This window comes from Callithrix jacchus, chromosome 1 (genome assembly GCF_049354715.1).
Source record: "Callithrix jacchus isolate 240 chromosome 1, calJac240_pri, whole genome shotgun sequence".
NCBI lineage: Eukaryota > Metazoa > Chordata > Mammalia > Primates > Cebidae > Callithrix > Callithrix jacchus.
Genome location: NC_133502.1, coordinates 142755966 through 142773335, shown reverse-complemented (window position 1 = coordinate 142773335; position 17370 = coordinate 142755966). Strand labels below are relative to the sequence as shown.

General features: G+C 48.8%; 2 protein-coding genes across 2 annotated transcripts; both read left to right on the top strand.

Moving 5' to 3' along the window:
• The first annotated feature begins 1517 nt into the window (after nucleotides 1–1517).
• On the top strand, nucleotides 1518–5446 carry OR13J1 (olfactory receptor, family 13, subfamily J, member 1). The gene has a single exon (XM_078371897.1). The coding sequence runs from the start codon at nucleotides 3065–3067 to the stop codon at nucleotides 4001–4003; it is 939 nt and encodes a 312-aa protein (XP_078228023.1). The 5' UTR covers nucleotides 1518–3064; the 3' UTR covers nucleotides 4004–5446.
• Nucleotides 5447–8158: 2712 nt separating this feature from the next.
• Nucleotides 8159–15610, top strand: LOC144582496 (olfactory receptor 13C9-like). Its single transcript, XM_078371957.1, has one exon. It carries the CDS (start codon nucleotides 12745–12747, stop codon nucleotides 13444–13446), a length of 702 nt encoding a protein of 233 aa, XP_078228083.1. The 5' UTR covers nucleotides 8159–12744; the 3' UTR covers nucleotides 13447–15610.
• The last annotated feature ends 1760 nt before the right edge of the window (nucleotides 15611–17370 follow it).

The following is a 17370-nucleotide window of genomic DNA, read 5'->3' as shown; positions in this document are numbered from 1 at the left end:
GAGAGGGCTCAGTGCAGCCTTGGGGAGGAGACAGGAAGATTCCCTGTGGAGGTGCCATTTGAACTGGTTTTTCTATAGCATTCTGTCAGGAAGGAGGCAAGAGCAGAAAGAACATCATGGGATCTGCAGACAAAGCTTTCTGGCTGTGCTTTGGGAACCAGAGTCCACAGCATTGGTCATGTTCCTCCTCCTGCAGGCCCCATCCCCCAGCTGAAGGGCAGAAGGAAGAGCAGGGAGCCCCAGGTCCTTTTGCAGCTGGCCTCTGCTCTGGGGCTCCCATGTTCTCCTTGGTTTTTGTAGGCAGAGTTTGCTCCCTTCCCTCAGAGCTGCTCCTTCCTAGTGATGCCCCTGCCACCCCTCCTGGCCATGGTCTCCACACACCTCCTCCCAGAGACTAAGGAATCTGCCCAGCCTTCTGAAGCACCCTGGTCCCAGGTTCAAGGGGATGCCTTATGGGATTTGGGCATGTGTGTGCGCATGTGTGTAAGAGAGAGTGAGTGTCTGGTACCTAATGCGTGTACACTCATGTGAATGACAACACAGTTACACATATGAGCCTACATGTGGCTTATACTCACAGGCACACATGTGTGTACCTGTATGTCACACTGGTATTTGTGTGTTCACCTGTAGGTGAGTGCACATGTGGTGACCTGTATGTATATTCGAACAGGTAGCCAAAGCTGTAGATACTTCCTTGTGACTTTTGGGAATAAGCTGTAGTACATGGAAGCATGCAGAGGAGGTGGTACCTGAGCCAGCCACGGGGGCCATGTGATGCCATCTCTGTGTCCCACCCCAGCCCTGGCACAGTGCTTGTTTCTGCTCATGCTCTGTTAAATGGGGGTCCCTCTCCAGGAACCCAGCCTCAGAGTCTCCTGGCTGGGAACTCTGAAGTCTGGAAGGAAACTTGCAGCTCACCTGCACCCGGCCCCATGGTGAGTCTGGACATAGTCAAATGAGACAAGCCTTTTTCTCTCAGGCCCCAGGACCGGATCACTGATCTGGCTGCAAGGTGCCCCGAACTCCCTGAGGGAGGGCTCTGTGTAGGGCCTAAGCTCTGAACCCTGCACTTAGACTCTAGGAGAAGAAGGAGTAGCTAGAGGGGCCACCCAGCCTGGAAACCTCATGAGTGGTAAAAGCCCAGTGAGACCTAGAGAGACTCCACTTGTGACCCTTCAAGTAGCCTGACAGCAGAAAGAAAGGAAGAAAAATATGTACAGAAGTAATGAGCTTCCTGTCACTAGAGGTGAGCAAACAGAAGCAGGATGAGGCTGGGTATGAAACAGTGGGGGGAGAATGAGGCAGCGTATGGGAGAATAGGGGGAGAATGAGGCAGCGTATGGGAGAGTGGGGGGAGGGTGAGGCTGGATATGGGGTAGTGGGGGGAGAATGAGGCTGCGTATGGGGCAGTGGGGGGAGGGTAAGGCTGGGTATGGAAGAGTAGGGGGAGGGTGAGGCTGGGTACGGGAGAGTGGAGGAGGGAGGATGAGGCTGGGTATGGGAGAGTTGGGGGTCCTGTCTGCCTAGGAAGGGTTTGTACTCAGCAGCCTGGGGCCACACCTGTCCTCAGTGCTCCCTCACATCTGGCACACCTGGCATGTAGTAGGTCCTCAGTCACTTTTAGGTTCTGGGATGAGTAAGTGAGGGAGGAATAAAAGATGGAAATGGTTTCCTGCAAGGGAGGCACTGAGGGGAACTGTGCTTGCCCAGGCCCAGGCTGTGGCATCATGTCCCAAGGGATTAATGGCACAGTGCCAGATACCCTGGAACACCAAAGAGAGGTGACTCATGCTCTTTTGCTGGTGAGAGGATTGTGGCAGCACCCAGAGCACAGATGTCCATCTAGAACAGTGAAAGAACAAGCATTGTTTGAGACCTATGGAAGCAGACACCCACTCTGAGCATGACACATGTGTCACACTGTTAGGAGGGCTGGATTCAAGCTTCACCTCACCAGAGACCTGCTGTGTGACCTCAGCTTCCCCATCTACAAAATGGGAGATCCAACAAGTTGGCCTCTGGGCATGTTCCACGCTAATACCCTAAGAGTACGTCAAGTCAGAGCAGCCCTGGCTCTGGCCCACAGAAAACAGGGGTTTGGAGCTGGGCCAAGAGCTCCATCAGATTTTAGCTGGGAAACTCACAGGAAGGCAGATTGTGAAGGTCCAATCCATACAAAGTAGCTGATGAAGCAGGCCCTGGGCAGGGACAGGGGAACACGCCCAACGATAGGCTTCAAGGCCAGCAGCAGCCCCTCCGACACACAGCACAGTGTATGCTTTGTGTGTGGATACTAGAGAAGGCCTGAAGAGACAGGTCAAACAGACAGTGGACATAGCAGGCTGAGGACATTCCAGACAGTGGGCATAGCAAATGCGATGGCTCATAGGCTTCCCTAAAGCCAGGAGGATCTCCACCTTCAGAGACCATCCAACCCAATGGTTCCTCAAAGTTTGGTACCTGCACCAGCAGCAGAAGCATCGCCCAGACCCACCGAGTCACAAACTGGGATTGGAGTCCAACAATCTGTTTTAACAAACTTGCCAGGTGATTCTGGTACATGTTAAAGTTTGAGAACTGTAGATCTAGCCCATTGTTTTGCAGACTATGTTCATAGGACACATAGCTGCAGTAGGTTAATGGGTGTTTTGTAAAAGGGGATCCATGATCAAATCAGTTTGGGGAACGCATGTTCTATATTGCTTTGTGGGAGTCATAGGTCACATTAGCATATTAAAGGCTCTGAGAAGTCCTGCAGTAAAGAGCTTCATTTTTTATTAATTCAATGTTGTCTCAAATTGATTTTTCATCTTGGTTACTAATGTTCTGATCAACATTCTCTTTGGAAATGCTGATCTCAATGAATCCTTATTTTTCACATGGATAAACTGAGGCCTAGAGAGGGTAAAGGGATAGCCCAAAGTCACAGAGAGCCAGTGTGGCAGTGCTGGAAAAGATCCTAACAGTCCACCTAGTCCCAGAAGGGCTCTATGAGCTTTCCACACCTGTACCCTCTCTCCTTCCATCCCAGCTGCATATCATCCCTTCAGAACTCTGCAGCATGGAGCCGCTCAACAAAACAGGGGTATCTGAGTTCTTTCTGAAAGGATTTTCTGGCTACCCCTTCCTGGAGCACCTGCTCTTCCCTCTGTGCTCAGCCACATACCTGGTGACCCTGCTGGGGAACACAGCCATTGTAGTGGTAAGCGTGCTAGATGTCCACCTGCACACGCCCATGTACTTCTTCCTGGGCAACCTCTCCACTCTGGACATCTGCTACACATCCACCTTTGTGCCCCTGATGCTGGTCCACCTTCTGTCATCCCGGAAGACCATCTCCTTTACTGGCTGTGCCATCCAGATGTGTCTGAGCCTGTCCACGGGCTCCACGGAATGCCTGCTGCTGGCCATCATGGCCTATGACCGCTACCTGGCCATCTGCCAGCCACTCAGGTACCACATGCTCATGAGCCACCGGCTCTGTGTGCTACTGGCAGGAGCTGCCTGGGTCCTTGGCCTCCTCAAGTCAGTGACTGAGACAGTCATTGCCATGAGGCTGCCCTTCTGTGGCCACCATGTGGTCAGCCACTTCACCTGCGAGATCCTGGCGGTGCTGAAGCTGGCATGCGGCAACATGTCGGTCAGCGAAGACTTCCTGCTGGTGGGCTCCATCCTGCTGCTGCCTGTGCCCCTGGAATTCATCTGCCTGTCCTACTTGCTCATCCTGGCCACCATCCTCAGAGTGCCCTCAGCTGCCGGGCGCCGCAAAGCCTTCGCCACCTGCTCGGCACATCTGGCTGTGGTGCTGCTTTTCTATGGCACCATCATCTTCATGTACATGAAGCCCAAGAGCAAGGAAGCCCATATCTCTGATGAGGTCTTCACAGTCCTCTATGCCATGGTCACACCCATGCTGAACCCCATCATCTACAGCCTGAGGAACAAGGAAGTGAAGGAGGCTGCCAGGAAGGTATGGGGCAGGAGGCGGGCCTCCAGGTGAGGAAAGGGGTCTCTGTACAGATGCAGGTCTCAAGTTAGTACTGAGGCCATCATATGCCAATGCCAGTGAGGACATGGCAAGGCTAGGGTTACGGGTCTGATATCTTCATCCCAGCAAGGCAGCACCAAGTCCTGCTGATCCTGCCATAGAACAGCCCCCAAATCATCCTCTGCTCCTGCCCCTACCACTGCCCTAGGTCAGCTCTCCGTGTCACCCCTGGCCTTCACACTAGCCTCCTGGCTGGTCCCAAGACTTCAGTGTTATTTCTCCCTCCAATCTCTCCTCTGCGGAGCATCTTTTTGAAATGCATCTGTGATCGCATCACACTTCTCATTGAAATCACTAAGTGGCTCCTCACTGCTCTCAGGACAGGCATTTGCCACCATGCCCAGATAATTTATTTTATTTTAATAGAGATGAGGTCTCGCCTTGTTGCCCAGGCTGGGCTCAAATGATCCTTCCAACTCAGTCTCCCAAAGTGTCGGAATTACAGGCATTTACCACCATGCTTGGCCTGGAATCTTATTTTTTGAAGGGTATATGATAATGGGCACTGTTCCTAAGGTAATTAATAGGGAAAAAAAGCAGAATATATAACACTGTATTTTAGTATGATCTCAATTTTAACTCTTCCAGTATTTTTCTTACAGATCTATGAATAAGTGGGTATCTAGGAAATACTGGAAAATGATGGCCAAATATTAACTAACAGTTGTTTCCTCTGAGTGACGGGGTTACAGATAAGTCTTGTTTTTAAAATTATTATTTTCAACATTGTCCAACATTTCTATGATGACTATGACTTTGAGCTTTAAAAATAACAGTATATGGAACACCACCTTGCCCACAGTAGAGGACAGATGAGAAAGGCTTCATCCTGAGGGCAGGGCAGGGAGGAAGCTGCTGCCGTCACCCAGGTCCTCAGTGAGGCCTGAGCCGGCCGGGCAGTAGAGGGGAGGGTAGCCCTGAGAAACACTGGGGAGATAGACATTGATGCAAAATAACCTTTGGGAGATGATATAATATTTGGGATTACAGTTAATCCCTGAACAACATGGGAGTGAGGGGTGCCAACTCTCCTCACAATAAAAAAATCCATGTATAACTTTTGACACCCCCAAATCTTAACTACTAATAGCTTACTGTTGACTGGAAGCCTTACCAATAACATAAAAAGTCGATTAACACATAATTTGTATGTTATATGCTTTATACACTGTATTCTTACAATAAGGCTAGAGAAAAGAGAATGTTATTAAGAAAATCATAAGGAGGAGAAATATGTTTCCTATCTATTAAATGGAAGTGGATCATGATAAAGGTCTTCATCATTGTCAGCATCACATTGAGTAGGTAGAGGAGGAGGAAGAGGAGGGGCTGGTCTTGTTGTCTCTGGGTGGTGGTTCATCTTCAAGTTTTTTCAAATTGTAGCAAATCTCAAAAAAAAGTTCCCAATATATTTATTGAAAAATACAAGTATAAGTGAACTTGCATAGTTCAAATCCATGCTATCCAAGGGTCAACTGTATACATATGTAAAATAATATTTGGGAGAGATATATGGGATTATAGATAGAGGTGAAGCGGGGAGAGTGAGGACTGTGGGTTGATCCTGGGTTTCTGGCTTACTTTGGGTGGACTGAGACACTGAGGTGGGGAGGATGAGCGCAGTAGATGGGGAGAGTGGGGATATGATGAGTTTGTCTTCGACCTGCTGAGTTCAGGGTGTCCGTGGGGCAGCAAGAGGACAATGTGCTATGAGCAGATAGAAAATAAACAGTAACAACCTTGCTATTTTTTACTTTGACCTATGTTATTGATAAAAATTCCAGAAGACAAATCATAGCATAATATGAAACAACTTCTGCTGCTTTATTTAAGGATGATTTTTAGTCTCTAAGCTGTGTCAAGTTGTTATTCTTTATTGTGAACGGACAGGAAGGGGAGGGGAAGGAACAGGAATCAAGAAATCTGTAGAAACTCAGGTGCCTGACTAAATCCCTGACCTAATAAAGTCCCTCGCATGTACTCGGTGTCTCCCACCTTGCAAAGCAATTTATTTTAAGCTTTGATGAATCCAGGTTCTTACAGCAATCCTGGAAGAAGAATCCCCATTTCACAGCCCAGATACCCAGGCCTAGTGAAGCCGGGGCCATGGGCCTGGAGCCTATGGCATCCAAAGGGTGGAACTGCACGACCCGGTCTTCAGATTCTCTGTCTACTCTCTCTCCTCTGCCCACCTCACCTCAATAGCCCTCCTGGGGCAGACCGAAGAACCTAGAGTCTCTGAAGCTCAGGTCCCATGACTGCCAAACCTGCAACTTTGTGTAGTTACAGAGTTTGAACTTTAAATTGGGCAGGGACCATGAGGTCCCTGGGGGCAGGGAGCAAATAGACTATGTAGCAAGCGAGCAAGAGGCACGTCCTGTGGGGGGTGATGGTGGGGTAGGGGGTGGGAACCTGGCCCATCCCAGCACCGTGCACTTGCTGGTAATGAACTCAGTACTTCCCAAACCTCAGTTCCCCTCACCTGGCTCCAGCTCCCTTACAGACATTCAGGCCATGGCCAGTAAGTAGGAGGGAGGTAAGGAGAATTCATCTGACACATTGTTTATTCTCATGAAATCATTTAAAACATTTCAAAGCCTACATTTTTGCTTGGGGACAGGGACAGGATGGTAATAATATCATCTACCGCTCACTATTTACCATGTGCCAGGCTCTGTTCTAAGAGCTTCGCATGTTTCCTCTCACCAGATACTTACAATAAGCCCACAAGGAAATACTGCCATCTTCATGCTACAGGTAAGGAAGCTGAGGCTGAGAACATTGTTAACAAGTGGAAGAGCTGGGGCTTGGACCCTGGTCCTGTCTGACTCCAGGGCCATCCTCATGTTCTCTACATAGAGCCAGGAAGCAGCGGGGAAGCAGGAATTCCAGATCCAGGCATTTTGGGGAAATTGTAACTGAAGCTTTCTTCTTGTTATGCCCCTTTCTTTTCTTTTAAAATAATTTGTGAAGCCTAAAATAAGTATTAAGTAGTTAAAATTAGATTTGCCAGACCAGACTGATATGACATTTAGCTTGCAGAGTAACCCTGGGTCTATCAGACCTCAGACTGGAAGTTGCTAGAAACATGTGAGGAAATGTTTCAGAGGTTACAGCGTACTGGAGATCGCCTAATTGGCTCCACTTCTCAAAAGGAGAAATCTGACCAAAGTCATACAGCGGAAGAGGAACAAAAGCCCCAATTCAAACCCGGGCCCCTTCCTCCCAGTCCAGGGCTCACTGCAGGCATCACTCTGCCTCTCAAGATGCGTAAAAGCAGGGAGTGAAACCAGACAATTATTTTCAGAGACATTCCAGGTCCTGTCACTCTGTGACTCTAATCTTCCAGGCCATGACGGAGCATGGCACTGCATGATACTGGCAGATGGCCGCTAGAGTAGCTTTCTGAGTGTTGTAAGATGCCATTGCACCCACATGCAGAGGGGCTGCTGAGCAGTAATTCTGGTTCTCTTCCTTCTAGGCAGGTGGTAGGATGCCACAGGGCCAGTGGGCTATGAACAGATATGATGAATGTCTCATGTGGCTCAGAGTAGTGAACTGGTATGAGAGGCTCCATTGTGTCCTTTCCCATCTGTAACAACTGGTGATGTCCCACAGGGTGGAGCCTCCACTGCCAGGGGCTCTGAGAACTGAGCCCCCTGGAAAGCCACAGTAGACATGTAGCATGAGAAATATACCTCTGTCATGCTGGCCACTAAAATGCCGAGGTTGTATATGACTGCAACATAACTTAGCCCATCCCACCTCCCCCACCAAGGGAACACCAGCTACTCTCTGATGTCCCAGCCTGTGCCCATGTTATAGGCAAAGCTGTTGGCAACCTGGCAACATGGCATTTTCTGGACACAGACGTATTTCTTTAGGGCCATAAGCCTATGGTTTCGTGTGCTGGTTCTAATTTCCATGAATGTGTTATGATCAGACTCTGAAGTTGTGAGGAAAACCCACCAAGTTCCTGATGTAGCTCTTCAGAAAGAGCAGGTGGTACTGCAAGTAGGGGAAGGGCACCCCCAAAGCCTTTCTCCTAGCAATCACAGTAGCTGCACCATTCTGTTCCAGTGTGTGTGTTGGAGGGGGAAGGGGGAATTGATCTTGAGGCAAGACCTTGGGATCAGCACTCTTGTTTGCTTTTTTAGAGAAAGAGTCTCACTCTGTTGCCCAGGCTGGAATGCAGTGGCATGATCATAGCTCACTGTAATCTCAAACTCCTGGGGCTCAACTGCTCCTCCCACCCCAGCCTTCTGAGTAGCTGGGACCATAAGTGCAAACCACCACACCTAGGATCAAGATTTTGGGCAGAACAACACTGGATCTCAATAAACAGTTCAACTCAAATAGCAGTCACTGACACCTCCTGACTGTGGGTTACTGGAGGGTAACAGTGATGAAGGACACAGCCCTTTCACTGTAATAGCTCACAGTCTAGTCAGAGAGAGATATACAAAAAATGAACTATAATGAAGGCAGAGTGAAATTAACCTCTGCTAATAGCTGTGTGACCATCCTGTTGTCCGGGTGGTCAGTTTTATGAAGCCATCTGAGAGAAGGCTGCCCAAGAGGGTGATATGTGGACTGAGCCTTGAAGGATGAGTAGAAAAGGCACTGAAGAAATTGCCTAAGAAGAGGGACAGGACTGGAGCATGCAGGCTTTGTCTAAAAGACAGGGAGTGGTCTGGTGAGGCTGCAGCAGGTGTGTGTGAGGGATGTGGCGGAGGTGAGGCAGGAAAACCAGCCAGAGGCTGCACACAAAAACCCTCAGATGTCTGCCATGCCCACTTGGTCTTATTGTTAGAGGCTTGGGTGATGAAGAAAAATGCAATCAGGTGGTTTTCCACCCTTCACCTGCTTGAAACCCCCACACCTGTATCCAGTGTCAGAATTTGAGATGAACATAGTTCCTTCTGTAACAACACAACCATCAAAAACAAAGCTCTTACAGTTCTTTCCAGATTTCAGGTTTTACTTTGTCTATTACAACCCAGACTCAGAGGGAATCTCAGAGATCTAAAGCCTGGAGAGAGGAAGGGAGGTCTCCAAAGTCACCAAGTGAGTGAATGAATGACTGCAAACTCCACGAGGGCAGGAGCCAGGTCTGCCTCTGCTGTATTCCCAGCACCCGACCCAGGGACTAACACATAGTAGGTGCTCAATAACTATTTGCTGAATGAGTGAATGAATCAGGCTTGGCAATCCTTTACTTTCTGCCAAACCTCACCAAGAAAACCCTAACTATAGATATTCACGTGGATAACAGTTAAGGTCAGTTACTGACCGAGATTACCCAAGTGCCCCTGTAGGTTCCTGAAACTGTCCTGTAAGAATCACCCTGATTCAGGGTAAAGGAAGGAAACCCTGCATAGGCTCTGGAGAAAGCTGGTGTCGTGGAGGACCCTGGAGCCCTTGTCCAGGAGGTGGCTAGTACAGATGAAGCAGGCACCTGTAGCTGACGATGGATGCTGTCCTCCATCCAGCCTCAGTAACATGTCATTGCACCCCCCAGGGCAGCACCTTCAGGTGCATGGTTCCTCTGAGCTACAAAGTATCCCAGTCTTCAATAGAAAGCTGAGTTTGAGAGAGGTCAAGAGACTTGGGCAGTATCACACAGGTAGTCTGAACTACAGCCAGGAGGCAAAGCTGGGTTTTGGAGTCGTGCATTCGCTCTCTGCTGGGTGCCTGCCATTGGCAGCACTTGCTGCATAAGGTGCTGGTAGGAAGGATGTGGAGTCCAGCTCTTAAGGTGTAATATTGAAGACAGGTGCACCACACAGCACAATGACACAGAGGGATGGCCAAGGATGGTGGGAGCACAAGAAGGGAGCAGGTAACTGCAAGGGGAAAGAAGGCAAGAAGTAATCAAAACAGCATGGTACTGGTACCAAAACAGAGATATAGACCAATGGAACAAAACAGAGGCATCGGAGGCAACACAACATATCTACAACTATACAATCTTTGATAAACCTGACAAAAACAAGCAATGGGGAAAGGATTCCCTGTTTAACAAATGGTGTTGGGAAAACTGGCTAGCCATGTGCAGAAAGCAAAAACTGGACCCCTTCCTGACACCTAACACTAAAATTAACTCCAGATGGATTAAAGACTTAAACACAAGACCTGGGACGATAAAAACCCTAGAAGGAAATCTAGACAAAACTATCCAGGACATAGGAGTAGGCAAGGACTTCATGAACAAAACACCAAAAGCATTGGCAACAAAAGCCAAAATAGACAAATGGGACCTAATGAAACTCCACAGCTTCTGCACGGCAAAAGAAACAGTCACTAGAGTGAATCGGCAACCAACAGAATGGGAAAAAATTTTTGCAGTTTACCCATCTGACAAAGAGCTGATATCCAGAATTTACAAAGAACTCAAACAGATTTACAGGAAAAAAACAAACAAGCCCATTCAAAAGTGGGCAAAGGATATGAACAGACACTTTACAAAAGAAGACATATATGAAGCCAACAATCATGAAAAAATGCTCATTGTCACTGGTCATCAGAGAGATGCAAATCAAAACCACATTGAGATACCATCTCACGCCAGTTGGAATGGCGATCATGGAAAAATCTGGAGACAACAGATGCTGGAGAGGATGTGGAGAAAAAGGAACACTTTTACACTGTTGGTGGGAGTGTAAATTAGTTCAACCATTGTGGAAAACAGTGTGGCGATTCCTCAAGGCCTTAGAAATAGAAATTCCATTTGACCCAGCAATCCCATTACCGGGTATATGTCCAAAAGACTATAAATCGTTCTACTATAAGGACACATGTACACGAATGTTCATTGCAGCACTGTTTACAATAGCAAAGACCTGGAACCAACCCAAATGCCCATTGATAATAGACTGGATTGGAAAAATGTGGCACATATACACCATGGTATATTATGCAGCAATCAGAAATGATGAGTTTGTGTTGTTTGTAGGGACATGGATGAATCTGGAGAACATCATCCTCAGCAAACTGACACAAGAACAGAAAATGAAACACCGCATATTCTCACTCATAGGCAGGTGATGAAAAATGAGAACACATGGACACAGGGAGGGGAGTACTAAACACTGGGGTCTATTGGGGGGAAAAGGGGAGGGCCAGTGGGAGGGGGAGGTAGGGAGGGATAACCTGGGGAGAAATGCCAAATGTGGGTGAAGGGGAGAAAGGAAGCAAAACACACTGACATGTGTGTACCTACGCAACTGTCTTGCATGCTCTGCTCATGTACCCCAAAACCTAAAATGCAATAAAAAATAAAAAAAAAAAGAAGGCAAGAAAAGGAGACAATGCTGCACAGGGCTCTGGAGAATGAGCGAAACACCCGCTGCTGGGGATGGGAGGGAGGACATGCCTCCATCTCGGACAAAGTTGCGGAGCTGGGAAAAGAGATGGTTTCTTCAGGAAACGTGAGATCTGCAGCCCAACAAATGGTGGATATAATGAAACAGGAGGAATAAGAGAAAAAAGAAATCTAGCCCAGGACAGACAGGGCTCCATTGCTGTCAGGAAGCAATGTCCTCACAACCAATCCAGGGGCGAAGGGCCGGAGGGGAGAGGTGGATTATATCTTCTGAATGATAAAAGTTCACACTCAGCTCCTATTTCTCCTTCAGACCAGGGGCCACCTGGCCATAAGACAGTTCTCCAGTCCTAACAAGACTACTGTGCTTTGGGAACATCTGGGCTTCTTCCTATGAATACACGATGCTGGCCTTTCCCAAGGAGAAGTGAGAGCAGCTGTGCACAGCGATGAAGACCACCTGGGAGAGATCACAGCCTCGCCCACTGCTCCCTTTGCAAAGCTGGTCATGACTGACCACACCACTAGATTCGCGCCTGGCTTCCCTCATCATGTGACATCATGTCAGTATCATTTGTCCTACAATGCAATATGGAGGCCAGAAAGTAAGTCACTTGGCTTTCATGACCAGAGTTCAACCCTGTGACCAGTAACTCTATTGAGACATGTATATTCTTATATGCCCTTTTTAAAAACTTAATGGTGCATGATTCCTTAAGGAGAGATGACCAGAAATCAAGCTTAGACATCCTATGGGGCTGAAATATTTGATCTTCATGGCCCAAAGGAACAGCAGGTGAGCACCATCCCTCACCTACCTGCCTTCCAGAGCTCATCTCACCTGACTCAGGGAATGGGGCAGCGCCTGACAGGTGTGGAATCCTTTTGTCCACCTATTTTCCTTACTGCTGTAGCCCCAGCCCCTATACCTAGCACAGAGTAGGTACTCAATGAATATTTAGTGAATAAATCTGAAATACCATGGGCATAATTTGGTTATATGAACCATAATGTAGAAAAGATGCTTCCTGTTAATGGCCAAGAACACTCTGGATTCCAAAGGACCATTTTAAACATGAATCCTTCTCTGTTGTCTCCTTTGACCCTGACCTGAAGAGAGCAGAGAGGAGCCTCGGGGACTAGAATGTGCCCCATCCTCCCCCCAGTGACGGCAGCAGAACTGCAGAGCTGAGAAGGCCAGCTTACAGATCTGAAGTCCAACTCGCTCATTATAGAGATGGTGAAACTAAATTCCAGAGAGGGAGGCTGACCTGCTGCAGGCCAGACATCCAGGTCACTAGGCTCCCAGGCCAGTTGGAGCTTTTTCCAAAATGCTAGGTGGTCCAGATGGAAAAGGAGAGAGAATGAGATGAAGGGAGGAAACCAAACACCTGTGATGGAGTATGTCCTGCTGGGGCTACATGAGCACCGTAACCTGGAGGTGGTCCTGTTTGTGCTCTGCCTGGGCGTGTCCTCCATGAATGTGCTGGGGAACGCCCTCCTCATAGGGCTGAACATGCTGCACCCTTGCCTGCACAACCCCATGTACTTCTTCCTGAGCAACCTCTCCCTCATGGACATCTGCGGCACCTCATCCTTTGTGCCTCTCATGCTAATCAACTTCCTGGAAGCCCAGAGGACCATCTCTCTCCCTGGCTGTGCCCTGCAGATGTACCTGACCCCGGCACTGGGATCAACGGAATGCCTGCTCCTGGCCATGTTGGCACATGACCATTATGTGGCTATCTGCCAATCGCTTAGATACCCAGAGCTCATGAGTAGACAGACCTGTATGCGGATGGCAGTGCTGAGCTGGGGGACAGGCTTTGCCAACTCACTGCTACAGTCCATCCTTGTCTGGTGCCTCCCCTTCTGTGACCACAATGTCATCAACCACTTCTTCTATGAGATCTTGGCAGTGCTAAAACTGGCCTGTTGGGACATCTCCCTCAATGCGCTGGCATTAATGGTGGCCACAGCTGTCCTGACACTGGCCCCCTTCTTGCTCATCTGCCTATCTTACCTTTTCATCCAGGCTACCATCCTTAGGGTACCCTCTGCTGCAGGCTGACACAAAGCCTTCTCTACCTGCTCAGCCCACCTTACAGTGGTGGTGGTTTTTTACGGGACCATCTCCTTCATGTAATTCAAGCCCAAGGCCAAGGACACCAATGTGGATAAGATTGTTGCATTATTCTATGGGGTTGTGACGCCCTCACTGAACCCCATCATCTACAGCCTGAGGAATGCAGAGATGAAAGTTGCTGTCCTAGCTCTGCTGAGAGGAGGTCTGCTCTCCAGGAAAGCCTCCCACTGCTACTGTTGCCCTCTGCCTGTCAGCCGCCATAGGCTAGGTTGTGCTGTGGTCAAGACCTTCAGATGCTTAAAACCATTGAAGTTTGTTTCTTGCTCCTGCTGCAGGTCCACAGAGGCTGGTGGGGCTTCTGCTCCAAATCGTGGTCTTCACCCCTAAGACTCAGGATGACAAAGCAGCTACCATTGGGAACACTGCTGGTCTCCATGACAAAAGGGAAAGTAACAAAGCCTGCACTGACTCTTAAAGCTTCTACTCAGAAGTGGCTGTGTTGCTTCCACCTACATTTCAGTGGCCAACACAATGGCAACAGGAAGGCACAGAACCACGCTATTGTTAAGAAGGAGAAGCACAATGCCTGTGTCTGGATGGAAAAAGAGAGGCACAGAGAGATCTGTGAATGGCCTAATGACTACCACACCAGCTGACAGTGCCAACCCAAGCGCTTGGAGGTTTGGCTTTCTTTATCTTGACCATCCATCCTTCATGGGCTGCTGCCAGGTTAATCGTCCCAAGAAAGCTTTGGTTAGCTCACCTGTGGTGGCTTTGAACTAGGTCAACCAAACTAGGTTAGAGGGTCTGGGTTAGGGTTGGCCACAGAGAAGTTTGCATGAGATTTGGAAGGCAAAAGTGGGCCAGGCATGGTGCTCATGCCTTTAATCCCAGCATTTTGGGAGGCGGAGGTTGGCAGATCACCTGAGGCCAGTAATTTGAGACCAGCCTGGGTAACATGACGAAACCTTGCCTCTACTAAAAATATGAAAATTTAGCTGGGTGTGGTGGTGTGCCTGTAGTCCCAGCTACTAGGGAGGATCACTTGAACCCAGGAAGTAGAGGCTGCAGTGAGCTGATGGTGCCACTGCGTCCCAGCCTGGGTGACAGAGCAAGACTCCGCCTCAAAAAAAAACTGCACCAGACACAGTGGGGGCACTCACATGTCACTAATCTGCTGGCTCCCCTTGTTGGCACATCCCATCCAGTCCCCACCAAGTCACCTCCTTTCGGTGTGCTGAGTGCTGGGCCAAGTGCAAGCTCCATGGCAAAGGTGCCAGCTTCTCATGCAGGTCGCCAGTCAGTGAGACTGAAGGCACAAGAGCCAGGCACAGGTTCCAGTTTGTCCTCCTGGACTCTAGTGTGCCTTTATCGCCCCTCACTTCACACTCAGGCTTCTTTCCTAACTGCTGGCCCAGTGAGCTGTAGTAGCTTCAGGCCCAACACCAAATGCAGAGGTAACAGCTTTGCACAGATTTCTCCAACTGCTCCCATGGCTGTAAAGGTCTTATCTTTTTTTTTTTTTTTTTTTTTTGAGATGGAGTTTCGCTCTTGTTACCCAGGCTGGAGTGCAATGGCGCGATCTCGGCTCACCGCATCCTCTGCCTCCTGGGTTCAGGCAATTCTCCTGCCTCAGCCTCCTGAGTAGCTGGGATTACAGGCACGTGCAACCGTGCCCAGCTAATTTTTTGTATTTTTAGTAGAGACGGGGTTTCACCATGTTGACCAAGATGGTCTCGATCTCTTGACCTCGTGATCCACCCGCCTCGGCCTCCCAAAGTGCTGGGATTACAGGCTTGAGCCACTGCACACGGCCTAGGTCTTATCTTTTTATCACTCATAGCGGTTCTGTTACTTTGGTCAAACCTGGATTGATTCATCACTCTTCTGATCAAGGACTTTTGACAGCTCCCATTACCATTAACTCCAAATTCTTCAGTTGAGTCCTCAAGGGCCTCCAGAATCTGCCCCTACCTGCTTCTTCAGCCTGATTTTCCACTACACCCTTCGCATGACTGTCCCCTCACTACATCATCTGTACTGCCCTACCCTCATGTGTTTGCAACCTTGCACGTATTGTGCTGTTCTCTGATAATACCTGGGACTAGTTTCCAAAGCCAGGTTAAACACCATCTCTTTCAAGCATCCTTTCCCATTGCACTTTGAGATTGTTTGCTTTACATCCTACAGCACTTCGTCAGGATCTCCCACTTCACACCTGCCCATCTAACTCAAATTCATGACACTTCACCACTGTGTGAGCTCCTTCAGGGCAGGATTCAGTCGCGTCTGGCTCATCTCTGTGCTCCCACAGCACATCCCCTGTGGAAGGTTTATGGGACTGAACTGTCACTTAGAAGCCTTCAGGACATCAGCATGTGGAAACTGAGCCCTGTGCTGCTCAACATGCTCAAGGCAGCTGCAGGTGCTCAGGGGTCTTAGTCCAGTTGTGTGTATAGCTACATGCCAGGGTGCAGCAGTATCTGCCAGCCACGGCCCTGTATTCAAGGCAAGGAGGGGCTGTTTGAATCTTGGGATCTCCCCCACCGAGATAAGTCAGGAGACAACCAAGGATCCCCATTTTGGAAGCCTGGAGACAGGCCTGGTTCAGCTGCTAGGTCCAGCACTGTGATATTGCTGGCCCCCTTTCCCCTGGGAATCCCACATAAACCTCAAACTGTCCAAAGTGGAACTCATCATCCCCCAACCCAAAGTGGCGTCACCATCTCAGGGAATGGCACCACCACCAAGTCAGAATATAACCATCATCCTAGGCTCTCTCATACCTCACCACCCCATATATCCAATCGGTCACCAAGTCCTATAGAGTTCATTCCTAACAGCTCTTAAATCAGTCCCCTCCTTTCCATCTACATTGTGTTAAGGAGGCTTCACCATTTCTCTCCCAAATGTTCCAATAGCTGTGTCACTGCACTTCATCCTCCAAGGTCTCCCCAAAATCGATCCTCTACCACAGCCATCAAAACCCCAATCTGATCATGTTACTCTCCTGCTTAAATCTCTCCAATGGCTCCTCATTTCCCATGAAATAAAGACCCAATCTCCACTTACCTATTCAACCACATCACTGGCCACTTACCTCCACCACCCTACTCTACACACAAAAGCATGCGCACATGCACTGGCCCAGGCACACTGAACTAATCAGGGCCCAGAGTAAATATCAGTGTTTTCTGCCTCTGAATTTCCTTGCTGTTCCCTCCCCATGTCCAAACACTTGCTGACCTTAAGCTAACATATATTGGACTACATCACATACCAGGCTAGGCACTACACAAGTATTCTAGGAGCTTGACTGAGAACTACATGGAATGATGAAAATCTCAGGGGAGGGATACCATATGGACACTGGTGACCACAAAGGACACTCTCCCAATATCTTGGCATCATGGCAACAGCTAATCCTAGTTCAAATGCCCCTCTTCCAAGAAGCCCCTTACGACCTCTGCACCCCAGCTCTGTCTCCCACTTCAGAGCCTTCTGTACTCTGCTGATTCTGTCCAGAAGCCCAGCTATTTGGGTTCAAGAATCCCAGTGACCTGGCTCTACACATCTTAATGTGGTATTTCTGATGTAGGAAGACATCTAGCTCACATCCCCTCCCTGCTTCTCACTACTCACATGTCCACGTGAGTAGTCATTCTCTGCTGAGTGACCATTCTCTGCTCAGTGCCCCATGGAAGAAATGTGATTGCAGAAGGCAAACAACAAAGGCATGGTTTCCTGGCTTTGGGGCTTCCAAAGCCTAGGTCCTGAAGCGAACAGAAAAGGCTTAAGGCATAGATAAAATGTAAGTAAAAGTAAGACTTCCTCACCTCCAACATTAACAAAAGGAGGAGGAGAGAGAGAGGAGAATACTGACACAGAGGGTCCCAAAAGGGAGGATCC